Source organism: Malaclemys terrapin, chromosome 1 (genome assembly GCF_027887155.1).
Source record: "Malaclemys terrapin pileata isolate rMalTer1 chromosome 1, rMalTer1.hap1, whole genome shotgun sequence".
Classification (NCBI taxonomy): Eukaryota; Metazoa; Chordata; order Testudines; family Emydidae; genus Malaclemys; species Malaclemys terrapin.
The window spans coordinates 328,243,783-328,257,982 of record NC_071505.1 but is presented as its reverse complement, the minus strand read 5'-3'; the positions used below and the strand labels follow the sequence as shown (position 1 = coordinate 328,257,982).

Below are 14,200 nucleotides of genomic sequence, written 5' to 3'. Positions count from 1 at the left end.
TAGTGTCTACAGACTCCTGAGGTTTTACTATAACTGATAACAGCGTTCTACAAACTCCTAAGATTTAATTTATTTTAATATTATTTATTTATTTATTTTAATATTATTAAAAGAGCTTGCCTCCCCCCTTTCTGTGGGTGAATTCCCATCAAACCTAATTATTGATAATTTTTCCAACTCCCAACTGGGCATAATATCTTTAACCCTATTAAGGAAACATGGGTGTTTGATTACTTCTGAAGGCAACAGTTCCACACAACCTCATTTTTTCAATAGCTTGTGGTTAAACCAATTAGGGTGACCAGGGACAGTCCCGATTTTTGGGTCTTTCTTATATAGGGTCCCCACCCCCTGTCCTGATTTTTCACACTTGCTGTCTAGTCACCCTAAAACCAATATAGTTCAAAGGGGTTGAGTTAGCACTATTGTTCTCAAGCACGTCTCACACATTTATGTTTTATACAAACTATAGGAGCTTTTTGCTTTATTTTTATCAAATGGGGATTTTATTTTCCCCTGGATTCTACTATATGCATTTCAGCTTTTTGCTGTAAACAAGTCTCTTTTCTTAAATACACAATAGCTGCGATCTCACAAATTATTTTTCTTTAAAAGGCATATAGCCCTTGAAAACAAAGCAAAATGCCCCATCAAAACTTTCATCTTATTTAAGGACCACACAGACCCAGAAACACAGATAGTAACAAAAACCTTTTAAATAGATATTTTTATTGAAAGGTACAAAGTTTTATTATATTTTATGTCACATTTGTTCCTTCACCATTCACTTAATCCTTTTAGATTTCTTACAACTAGTCTTTTCCCTTAAAAGTTCTGTAACTTCTTGTGCGGATCAGTCAGTTAATATAATGCACTAAGTGGGTATCTTTCAGTATAGTAATTTTGTTTAAAATACTGTTGGGGTTTCGAGTGCTTTACACAGCATTAGCAAAGTCACCCTTATTGCTAAATTTTCATGGGTTAAACACAGACATTGGATTGCATAACCTATGGAAATAGACGTGTTTAATAAGGTTTCCAAACACGGGTCATCATACAGGACTTGCAATTTCTGCCCTCTGAAGTCCATTTCACACAGTCAAGATGTCACTGGCCTGGTGTATCTATAACACAGCCTTCACAGATGTGCAGAAACTTTTCCCTAAGAGTGATTAAGGACAACAGAAACAGAAACACGACTTTTTTATACTCACTATGTGACACTGGCTCAGTTAGACCTGATCAGCGAATTGTTCAGCTCCAGAGATCAGAGGTTCTGATTGAGCCCAGAGATTATTCTGACACAAAAGATGGACATTGTCACTAATCATAAGTTAAAGGGACTGGCAGGTCTTCTGATTTTTGTTGAATGATGTCCAGTTTGTGGGGTATTATTACCGGAAATTTCATCATGGCCTGGTATATGCAAAACATACATCATAGCAGGGTCATCTACTGACATCAGTGCCAGAGATGTGTCTGGAATGTAAGTGATTTTTAACTGAGGTGTCCCAACCACAGGTGTAGGAACCAAGAGCCAAATTCCCTTTTGGGGTAATCTGGAGCATCTCCATGACTTCAATGGAGCTGCACCCACTTAGACCAGCAGATAATTTGAATCTGAAGCTCAAACTTTCAGTTGATTCAGGCAATGAAGTTCTGGAGCTCCTGCTAAAAGCTGACCAGATGTCTCCACCATGTGAAAAGAACAGGAGTACTTGTGGCACCTTAGAGACTAACAAATTTATTAGAGCATAAGCTTTCGTGGGCTACATCTACATCTGCATCCGAAGAAGTGGGCTGTAGCCCACGAAAGTTTATGCTCTAATAAATTTGTTAGTCTCTAATGTGCCACAAGTACTCCTGTTCTTTTTGCGGATACAGACTACCACGGCTGCTACTCTGAAATCCACCATGTGAGAACATTTTCAGTACTGGTCCTACCTCTTATTGGCAATGACTGCATCAATAACCTTTTTAGCTCCCGGGGCATGTGGTGATCAGCATTCACCAGAAATTACTAATGATCTGAGATTCCACAGTTATATTTAGAATGTGGTAACTATGTAGTATTTATTGGCAAAGTTTTATTTTTCAATGATGTCCACTGTAATTATGAACTAATACTTCTGGCACTGGTTTAAAAAGTTGGCTTTTGCCTTGTATCTGCCAGTCTACTTGTGCCTGTCATGCTGATGCATCATATGTGATAAGTTGCAAGAACTATGCATTAGGATCAAGAATGGCAAAAGCAACTAGTGACTTTGGATGCTCAAGCTGAGTTGCCTTAAAGGCGCTTGATTTTCAGAACCTGGATGCTCAGCACTTTCTGAAAATCAAGTCCATTTAATAAAAAACGCCTAGCTATTATGTACTGCTTTTCAGCGGCAGATCTCAAAGTGCTTTACAAAGGAAGTCAGTAGCTCAGGCATCTCAGACTGAACACTCAAACATGGCAGTAAAATAAATGAGAAATTAACTAATCATTTATGAGTAGATGAGTTTTCATCTTGAAAAACACAAGCCTGTTCCATTGTCTGAAAAATATTTTTTGTTGTTTCTCGTTCAGCATTATTTACACTTGAGCAGGCTATCTAAAAATAACAAACTGGCACAAATAAAATCACCAAACTAAATGAACATTGTCACACTTCTGTTTTGCTCAGTTCTGCACTACATGAACTAGAGGTCTATGCCATTCTTTTTTTAAAAAAACAGTGCATGAATTACAAAGCAAGCCTGATTCTTTCTTTCTTTAAAAAAAAATTAATTGCCCGCTACAAAAGACCATAGAAAGTCATCCATTTGTGATGTTCAAAGAACTTGCCTACAGGAAAGTTTGCGTTCTTTTGAAAAACACAGATGATCAGTAAGGCTGGTTAATATTTACTGGCTTACAACAGCAGATGCAAAATAATAATCAGTCGTACAGCAATGTGGAAATCAGAGTGCTTCACAAATTTACAGTTAGTCCTTGAGACTTTACTCTGTTCTCCGCATCTCCTCGCCAGCCCACCTACTCATCTCCTGCCATGGCACATGGAGCAGGTGAGAGATCTGGAAGCAGACAATGTAAGAAGTAGGTGTACTGAGGTAATTTAAAAATGGAAAGAAATACATAAGAAAAGTTAAAACCCCTGGTAGGGTAAACCCACTGAATTAGGGCTCAGTCCTGCAGTCTCTAGGTAGACAAAGTTCCCAGTGAAGTAAGCAGGAGCTTTGTCTGTGAATGAACTGCAGGCACTTCAGGGCAAAGTTTGGGTCCCCAAGATGGCTGCCAGGCAGACGTGCATGCCACCAAACTGTGGAGCCGAGCCATTTGGCAGAAGCTGCTGAAACCTCAAGGCTAAAGTAGCTTCCATAGGTGGTTATGTGGCTCTTCCTGCAGAGGAGGATGAAGATCAGCATGGCAGAATATCACTTGTTGGCCCCACCCCCTCATGTCCCATCCCACATGCCCACAGTATGCTGCCATGCAGGGAGTGCCTGTGCACATGATGTCCACACCAGGCCCTGGATGTACCTGCTCAGAGCAGCCCTCCTGGATTCTTGCCCCCCTGACCACAGGAACTTGGACCCAAATCCCCAAAGATATTTAGCTTCTTAATTCTAATTGAAATCAATGGGAGTTAGGTGCCTAAATATTACTGAGGATTTGGGCCTTAGGTCTGCTGGTGGGGACCATTGCACCTGTAGGGCAGGGGGCTGGTTTTGAACCAAAATGATTATTTTTGTCTCCCATCACGTAGGCTACTCTGCAATGGGTCGCAGTTAACGTTGACCCTGAACATATCCTACTTGTGTGCTAACCTGAGCCCTTACTCAACACTTTTGTCAAGACAAATCAGTCTGCAGTCACTAATAGACAATGTCTTATACCGCGGTTTCAGTGAAAACAAAGAATGCTCACATCATATTGAGAGAATGCTACTGTTTATAATCTTCTCTTCACTGATGGTACATCTTCTCTTCTCCTACGCTCGCTAGACCAGTCACGGGTTGCAGCACTTCCCGCTCATTGCACTCAATGCAGGCAATGACAATGAAGATTTAGGGCCACTTCCTGCCTTCCTTACTCACAAAGTAGTCCCAGTGGAGTCAATGGTATTGCTCATTGAAATACTGGTTGCAAGATCAGGGCCTTAGGGATGAAACAACTTTTGAAAAATGTATGGACAATGAAACCAGTGTTATAAATTCTATCCAAAACGATAACCTCTCTGAAGAGCACCTTGTAGCATTAAGGGAAAATGATGCACATTTTGAATAGCATAATGTTTAAATAAATCCATATTTTACATGTATTGAAATACTACTCCAGCATGGATTAGTGCACTGGGAGCTCTAATTTATTTCAGTATTCTCAGCAGCATCACATAACTGTTTCTAAGGGCAGGGGTATCGCTTTTAGAGACATCTTCCAAAGGGGCTATGCTTCACCCCATTCCTTTAATTAGCTGCCTCTGAATATTCAGACAGCATATAATAAGATTCTGTGCAATCAACAATGAGCCTCTGCATCTGTGTCTTGATCACATTTTTACATGGTCCTGGTGAAAAGTGTGTAAAGAAAATCCTTAGCTAGATGCTGTGGCAATGCATATTCCATGTCAGTTGTGCAGGAAATATGCCCAGGGGGTGACATTCACCCTTGTGCAGGGGCAACATAAGTCCCATGCATCACTTAAGTCCCATTTAAGAGCTCAAAATAGGTCTTCAGTGGGACCTAAGTGCTGCATAAACCCTGTGCTGACTCTCTGCAGAGAGGTGACACCTTTTAGATAAGGATTATATAATGAGTTGGGGCACGCTGGGATGGTCAGGCCAGCTGAAACTCACTGCTATAGATCAGGGTGCCCCTTGCTCTCTGCCTTGGGCTGGTCTTAATGTCACACCTGGAGGAAGAGGGTTTGCAAGGACTGGAAGTGAAGGCAGTGGACCTCAGGGTGCCAGTTACAAGTCTCATAGCTGCATTTAGTGTCCCCTGGCCTATTATACCCGCCGCCCCTGGATGTTGTTGATTGGTAAGGCTGCAATTAAGAGTGACTCCTAGGTGGCTGGGATCAGGATTCTGGGCGATTGCCTCTCCGCAGAACTTTACGTTCAGCATCTTTTTAGCTTCAGAATTGCTGAGACGGAAAGCTGACGACACCATTTTTGACGAATGGGCTGCGAGCCGCCAGTACCAAAAGTAGTTTTTCATCATCTTCAGATCAGCAGTAAAGGTGTCTTCAGCTTCCTTGCATGTTGCAGCCTGTGTTGTTAGTGCTAGGTCATCAGCTTAGAGGAACTTGTGTCATGTCATTTTGGGCAAACACTTCTAGATATGCTAAAAAGGGATGGTGCTAGCATGATCGGTGTGGCAGGCTATTGTGCAGACTCCACTTTTTGCTAACCTGGCTTCTGAGATGGACACAGAACGTTCTGTCTGAACGCACTGATGTAATGAGTCGAAATGTCTGGTCACGTTGAAGCAGGTTGCATAGCATCAGCAGTAAACCCTTGCGTCAGATGATGTTTTAGGCTGATGACAAGTGAATAAAAGCTGTGACTGTTTTAAGCGTCTACTGGAAGCCAGCCTCAATATGTGTAGTCAGTGCAAGCAGTTGGTCACAGAAGCTTTGTTCTATCCTGAAACCTGCCTATCCTGGGGGGATTGTGGTCTCCAGGATGGGGGCTGGGAGATTAGCTAGGATCACCCAATGCAGTAATTTGTATGCTGTTCAGGGGAGAAAGATAGCGCTGTAGTTTTTGGGGTCCTCGAGAGGCTTTCCAGGTTTTAAAATGGTGATGACCTTTGATCATCTCCAAGCTGTTGGGATTTTGCTGGTGGTGATGACTTCCTGTGAATCCTGCCATCCAGGCATGCCCTCTTGGCCTGAGATATTTAAGGAAGTCCAGAAGGATGCTGTCGATGCCAGCTGCACAGAGTGGTCAAGGTTGATTTCGGCTCTTGTAAAGGACAGGCAGATTTGACAAAGGGGCACTACATGCATAGTATTCCTCTGGATGACAACTGAAAACTATAGACAGGAATCCAAAAAAGACTGAAGTGGAGCGCTTACTCGGAAATGTTTCATACAACTCTGAAATTGGGGTGCTTAACAGATACAGAGTAAAACTTCCAAAAGTGCCTAAGTAACATAGGTCTTATTTTCCAGTCTCTAAGCTGTTTAGGAGACTAAATCCCATTGACTTTCAATGAGACTTAGGCTCCTAAGGGCCAAATTTACAAAGGTATTTAGGTGCCTAAAGCTGTAGATTGGTGCCTATTGGAATTTACAAGAGCACCTAAGTAAGTTAGGTGCCTAACTCCCATTGACTTTCAGCTTAGGTGGTTTTGTAAATTCTGCTAGATGCCTATCTGCATCTTGAGGCATCTAAATATCTCTGTAAATTAGGCCCTACATACCTTTTGAAAATGGGACTTAGGTGCCTAAGTCATTTGAAAATTTTATCTTCATTCTTTTGAGTACATAATTTAGTGTTAGGTGCCTCTTTGCTCTTCCACTTCTTATTCACACCCACTGCATATTTCCAAGAACCCCAAGACTACACCCTTAAGTGTTTTCAAATGGTTTTCTCGAAATGCTTGGACATGATCAGTCATTCTGTAAGATTCTTGAGAATATATATTTTTTATCACTGACAGATATGGCAGTGATTCAAAGTTATTACCAAGGCTTCTGAACAGAGATCTGCTCTCAGAATTATTTTGGGGAAATTCTATGGCCTGTGTTACACAGGAGATCAGACACGATAATCAAAATGATCCCTTCTGGCCTTGGAATCTATGATCTGGGACTCCAATGGTAAGTTATTTTCTGAAGGGAGAGAAATTATTTGACACTGACATAGGGTAATTTTAAACAGAATTATTAAACAACAAAAGAAGTCAGTTTAAGTCAAGTGTTCTCATAGATGTGGTCAGTGCATGACTTCCACAGGATTCCAGAAAACGGATGTTTGAATGGTCAGCCAGGCTGTTCATCCCACAACTCTCCCAAGACAATGTCACAGTGCCTGATTCTGCTCTCAGGTACTCACGGAAGTTAATGGAGTTATTCTTGATATATCCTGTGGTCAGTGAGAGGAGAATAAGGCCCGGAGTGTTTGCAGACCCCTCACACTTTAAAGGCCTGATTTTCAGAAGTGATGATCATGTGTATTTTTACCATTCTGTAACCCATCACCCTAGTATCAGACTGCATTTCATGTAAAAATCAATTAACAATATCAAAGTCCCTAGTGGACTTCATGGAATCTCTGGACATTTTTGGGTATTAAAACTCACTTGGGGTATGGTTAAGTTTTTGTATGTTTGATTTGTTTGCTAGGGTTTTTGTCATTGTTGTTTGCTTAGATTTTTATTTTATTTTTTAGAGGTGAGGGAGGGGGCAAGTTGAAAGGGGTAAACTGTACAAACACATAACAAAAATGCAGTCCTTACACCGAAGAGCTTAAGAGCTTAAAAAATAGGTCCTGATCCTGTAATGAGCTTGATGAAGGCAGGCCTTTGCACTGAATCCACAGGGTGTCTGCATGGGCCTGTGGGATCAATGCAGCTTCAGGGCTCTAATGCAGTGGTCTCCAAAGTGGGGTGCGCAAGAGGATCCTTGGGAGTGCACGGCAGGAGAAGCGCTTTTTTTCCCCCTTCGTCAGGCGGGAGTCCGAGCGGCTTTTTTTTTTGCACTTCAGCAAAAATGGTAGAGCCGGCGCGGCAGAGGGTGTGTGCTCAAACATTTTTTACTGATGGGGTGCGCGATCAAAAAAGTTTGGAGACCACTGCTCTAATGTATAACTATAGGTCACCCCAGCTGTAAATGGATATAGCAGGGGTGGAGATAGAGAGACAGGTGACCAGAATGATTACAAACATCCATCTGAAAAGAGACTGAACAGATGGGGACTGTTCTCCTTAGAGTGAATAAGATAAGGTGAAGAGAATTGTCTGATCTATTCCCTAGACCATTCATTATTTTGTGTTCCTTTATTATACCCTCTCTCATTACACAAGCACCATCAGGACATTCAATGAAACTGATGGTGGCAAATTCAAAAGTAATAAAAGGAAATTTTTTCCCCCACAATGTGAAGCCTGTGGAACTCATTGTCACAAGATAGCACTGAAGCCAAGGGCTTAGCAGGATTCCAAGAAAGGACCGGGCATTTATATGAATGACAAGAGCATCTAGAATTACATACGGAAGGATAAAATAAGTTAAGGAAGGGATATCAAGCCTCACACCATACAAAAGCCTCTGACTGATGTGGATAAGAAGACACTTCCCCTCTGGGCAGATTATTCCAAAACTGCTGCCAGGTTTTTGCATTTTCTTTTGAAGCAACCTGGTTCATTTGAAGCCACTGTCAGAGACAGGAAACTGGATTAGATGAGCCACATGTCTGATCCCCGGATGGTAATTCCTAAATGCCCCAAAGCATCTCACCCCACATAGATTATTCCTGTTTCTTGCAGGAATAATCTATGCACAAAGCAGCATGCATGGAGCCATGGCCACCCAGAAGATGGATGCACAGATAATGATGCTTTTAGTAATTCTTGTCTTTGGACAAGGGGAATCTGAAGATGAACAAAATAGGCATATCTTTCTCTGGGTGAATTACTACTTTTCAAATTTGGCTTTAAGTGTATTATATCAGTAATTATTATTGTTAGCTGTGATATGGATTGGGTCAGGCTTCTATTCCACAGTAATGAAGAGGTTAAAAACTATTTGAAAATAATCCATGCTATGCAATATTTGCTTTGCTGCCTGTCTGTTTGGAATTGACAAAGAAAGAAGTGTAACAGCATACGAGTATGAAAGCTATATGTTATTTCCTAGTAAACACAGACATAGCAACACCACAACACTACAAATTGGTTTCCTAATAGTAAATAAACCATTCTCTCCCTTTGTCAGTCAGCAGTGGAATCTGATACTCCCTGCACTCAAACTCTGATAATATTGTTTATTACGCACCCTCTAGAGGTTGTTACCATGCTGATCTAACAGATATTAACATCAAGTTATCAACTTGGTAAATAGCTTTGAGATGCTTTATTGCTGCTCACTGGTATTCTGTTTTACTTATGTAGTAACACCAGCCAATTTTAGTGCCAGAAGAAGTAAGTCATGGAAGGTTTCTCCCCTGAAAGCAGGTATGTTGTATTTTCTTCTGGGTTTGTTATGAAAAGGAATTCAGTGGCTGGGCACAACGAGAGCTCTGGAATCTAAGGGCCAGCTATTCAGCTTTTAAAAATATTTTTTGGAAGTCCATGCCCTAAACAGTTTACAGTCTAACTTGGGCAACTTGGATACTTTGGGAAGATGCAGGACAACAGTTCCATTACATGAAGGCTTGGAGACATAGTCGGTTTGGTGTTCAATAATGGAAAGTTTGAGGAAAGAAGTAGGTTTTTAGGGAAGATTGCACTGTTTGCTGCCTGTGATAGATCTGTTCTGTGGAAGGGCCAGATCCTCAGTTGGTATAAGACTACATAAGCTCCATTGACTTCAATGGAGCTATGACAATTTAAACCAGTGGAATCCCTGGCCCTTAGATTCCAAAGCTATCATTGACCCCAGCCACTGAATTCCTTTTCATATTTACATAAATTGACAGGATTATATAAATAATAATACTGCATATGGACAAATCCAGATGTTGGGTTAACTGCATTTGAATCTGTATAAATAATGTTTAGTCATAAGATGCTAACTAAAAAAATCCCAGTATTTTTATAAGGGAGAATTGTATGTACATGCCAATAGATGGCAGTCCATCTACATTTCCTTTTCCTGCTTCAGATGAGAACCAAAAAAAAAAAAAAAGAGAGAGAGACAGACAGAAGAAAGGCAGAAAGCATTTTTTCTCAAATGATTTTTTTCCTTTTATGTGTCAGAGTTTGAAAGCTAAGTGTTCAAAAGCCCTGGAAATGAGAATTTATCTAAAAACTAGTCTACTGCATGCAACCACAGCACAAATTACCCCATGCTGTCCTGTCAGATTTAATCTGCCTGAATCATTTTTGTAAGGGATGATAGGGGATTTGGTTACCATGCTAGCTAGTAAACTGTGATTAGCAATGTGCTCAGTGATACTGTTTGTTTAATCTGCGAATTAGTTTCTTGACTGACTGGTGCATTGTGAATCCTGAGCAGATATCAGAAGGGTAAAAAAATAAATAAATAAAAAGTCATCACATTAACAAATTAGTTGATTCATGTAAAATAGTCCTGATTTGCAAGGTTTGGGATCTGCTTCTGCTATAGTGTGCGACAGTGTAAGTCAGGAGTGACTCCAGTGAAATCACACCAGTGTAACACTAGTACAAGAGGCAGCAGAATCAGATCCTTTGTGTCCTGCTTGATTACAGTTCAGGGCCTGCAAGACAGCTTAGGGAGCTAAAAGTATTTTTTTCATTGAATGGCTTAAGCTTTGCTCAGCATCTCAGGTTGCTGAAATTGTTTTACTTTCTTTACCACACCAGGATGTTTTACACACACACACACACACACACACACACACAACCAATGGACATAGAAAACTGTACATTAAAAGAACCGGTAAGAGAACCAGTAAAATGTCACCAGGGCTAAATGGCAAAGCTAAATGGTTAAAAGCAAAGAGGCATCCTTTAAAAATTGGAAGTCAAATCCTAGTGGAAAGGAACCTTAGCTCTGGCAAGTCAAGTGTAAAGTAGAATCAGGAAGGCCAAAAGAGAATTTGAAGAGCAACTAGCAGAAGACACAAAAACTAACGGCAATTTTTTTAAGTACATCAGAAGCAGAAATTCTGGCAAAAAATCAGTGGGGTCACTGAACGATTGAGGTGCTAAAGCAGCACACAAGGAAGACAAGGCCCCGGCAGAGAAGCTAAGTGAATTCTTTGCATTGGTCTTAACTGCAGAGGATGTGAGAGAGATTCCCACACTGAGACATTCTTTTTAGGTAACAAATCTAAGGAACTGTCCCAGACTGAGGGGGGACAGTAGAGGTATTTTTGGAACAAATTGATTAATTAAATAGTAATAATAAGTCCCCAGGACCAGATGGTATTCACACAAGAGTTCTGAAGGAACTTAAATATGAAATTGCAGAACTACTAACTGTGATATGTAACCCATCACTTAAATCAGCCTCTGTATCACATGACTGGATGATAGTAAATGTAACATCGATTTTTTAAAAAGGCTCCAGAGTCAATCCTGGCAATTACAGGCCAGTAAGCCTAACTTCAGTACCAGGCAAACTGGTTGAAATGATAGTATAAAGAACAGAATTATCAGGCACAACGATGAACATGATTTGTTAAGGAAGAGTCAACACAGCTTTTGTAAAGGGTAATCATGGCTCACCAATCTATTAGAATTCTTTGAGGGTGTCAACAAGCATGTGGACAAGGGTGTTCCAGCTGATATAGTGTACTTGGACTTTCAGATACCTATGAAGAGGATCTCACACCAAAGACTCTTAAGCAAATCAAGCAGTCATGGGATAAGAGGGAAGGTCCTCTCATGGGTCAGTAACTGGTTAAAAGATTGGAAACAAAGGGTAGGAATAAATGGAAAGTGGACTACAGCTGGGTCCCTCAAGGATCTGTACTTGGACTTGTGCTGTTCAATATATTCATTAATTATCTGGAAAAGGTGATAAACAGTGAGGTGGCCAAATTTCCAGATGATACTAAATTATTCAAAATAGTTGAATCCAAAGCAGACTGAGAAGAGTTACAAAGGAATCTCAGAAGACTGTTACTGGGCAGGAAAATGGCAGATGAAATTCAATGTTGATAAATGCATAGTAATGTACATTAGAGATCATAAGCCCACTGTATATACAAAATGATGGGGTGTAAATTAGGTGTTACCACTCCGGAAAGAGATATTGAAGCCATTGTTGATAGTTCTCTGAAAACATCTGCTCAATGTGCAGGAGTGGTGAAAAAAGCGAACAGAATGTTAGGAACCATTAGGAAAGGGATAAATAATAAAACAGAAAATATCAAATGCCACTATAGAAATTCATGGTACACCCATATCTTGAATACTGCCTGCAGTTCTGGTTGCCCCATCTCTAAAAACGTATATTAGAATTGTAAAAGGTACAGAGAAGAGTCATGAAAATGATTAGGGGGTAAGGAACAGCTTCTATTTGAGGACAAATTCTAAAAACAGGGACTATTCAGCTTAGAAGAGAGACCACTCAGGGGGGATATGATAAAGGACTATGGAATCGTGAATGTTGTGGAGAAATTGAATAAGGAAGTGTTATTTACCCCTTCACATAGCACAAGAACTAGGGGTCACCCAGTGAATATAATAAACAAACAAAAGAAAGTACTTCTTCACCCAGTGCAGAGTCAACCTGCAGAACTTGTTGCCAGAGGATGTTGTGAAGGCCAAAAGTATAACTGGGATCAAAAAAGAATTAGATAAATTCATAGAGGATAAGTCCATCAATGACTATTATGCAAGATGGTCAGGAGTGCAACCCCATGCAAAATTGTGACACTAATCCTCCAGTTGCCAGAAGCTGAGACTGAACAACAGGATGGATCACTCAATAAATCTCCCTGTTCTGTTCATTCCCTCTGAAGCACCTGTCATTGGCCACTGTCGGAAGACAGGATACTGGGCTAGATGGACCATTGGTCTGACCCAGTATGGCCATTCCTCTGTTCCCAAAAAGAGCTTCGTACATTTCCACTGAATTTGCTAAATTACAAAACAAAATGACACACTCAAATTGAAGCTGCTGTTCTGCCCAGCGGGGAGTGAGACAAAACCATCAAATGCATTTCTGTTGGGAATGCATATTTATTTCAACCCCAAATCATCAGGTCCCAGTGTAATTCACATGGGGCCAAATATTGGTCTCAAACAAAAAGAGCTGTGCAACCTTTACTCATGTTGCGGAGCACCTACGTGTAGGGTGACCAGATGTCCCGATTTTATAGGGACAGTCCCGATTTTGGGGTCTTTTTCTTATATAGGCTCCTATTACCCCCAACCCCCTGTCGTGATTTTTCACACTTGCTGTGAACACACTTGTAGTGTTTCACACTACCTACGTAAGACACCAGTAGGACGACCCATGTGAGTAAGAGTTGCATAATGGAGCCCAAAGCTTGAGTAAAAGCACTTTGTGTGGAGGGATCTGTTTGGGTATAGGGGTAGAAACCCCCCCGCCAATCAGAAGGTATATCACAGAGAACCTATTCATGCTGTCCTCAGTTCTTAGTATCAGCCTTGGGCTATAGGAGTGTCAAGGCCTGCTGCACACTGCCATATGAAGGGCTATCATTCAGTGGATTGGTGCTATTAGCAGACCCACTGGCTACACACCTGGCACTCCCTGGTTCGCCCACAATCCCCTTCCCTTCAATGCACCTTCAGAGCACAGAGCTCCACTGCACAACACAGAGGGTCTGCAACACCCCCCCTGTACGGCCTGACTCCCTTGTGCCATGTTTCCAGGCCTATTAAGGAGGTGTCTATTGTTTAGTCCTGTGCCATCCAACTTGCCCAGGCTGTTCAGAAAGCAATCATGATCTTAAATACAATACACTGGTTTCCATTGAATTCTTAGCATCCTGTAATTTATTCTGTCCTTCCTTTCAACTAGCAACTGAAATATACCAAGCCTGTAAATAGGCTTTAATCTACAGCAATTGTTAACTAGAGAATGCAGGTAGTGTAGAAAATAAATTGCATCTGCTAGAAGGTCCCAGCATGAAAGCAGATTTCTTATGTGATCACCCCCCCCCCTAAAATAGCACATTAAATATAAGACACTGTTATCTGTTTTAAGTTGCAATCAGCTTTATGTTTTTCTTTGGGCTGCTCTTAGATGTCTGATGAATAAAACAGAGTCTGGAAATGACAGAGCTGATACTGACAAGGAATGCAATGGCAATAACTCGGAAAGAACAGAAAGCACAAAGCAAGAGATGTTTCTTCCACAATTCCCTGTTCTACAGGCTTCTGAGTGTGAACACGTTAGACTGCCTGGGAATCAAATGAATGGCAGCTACCAGGTACAGAATACAGTGTCAAGTGCTTTGCGTTGTTCTTTACCTTCCCAAGATGTGAGCTTTTAAGGGTACTTTATTTCAATACAGATACTTTTATAGGATCTTTTGTGTCTTTGATTAGATGTTCCTTTTGCAGTGAGATAGGTCAGTTATATCC

The 14,200-nt window shown here is 41.0% G+C and overlaps 1 protein-coding gene across 1 annotated transcript in view; it reads left to right on the top strand.

The window, feature by feature from the left end:
• Window positions 1-9,128: 9,128 nt before the first annotated feature.
• Window positions 9,129-14,200, top strand: part of LOC128830041 (uncharacterized) — a 109,081-nt gene continuing 104,009 nt past the window's right edge. Inside the window, exons 1-2 of the mRNA XM_054015672.1 lie at window positions 9,129-9,166; window positions 13,860-14,046. Of these exons, the coding sequence (XP_053871647.1) occupies window positions 9,141-9,166; window positions 13,860-14,046 (213 nt within the window). The 5' untranslated portion in view covers window positions 9,129-9,140. The remainder of the gene's footprint in view (window positions 9,167-13,859; window positions 14,047-14,200) is intronic.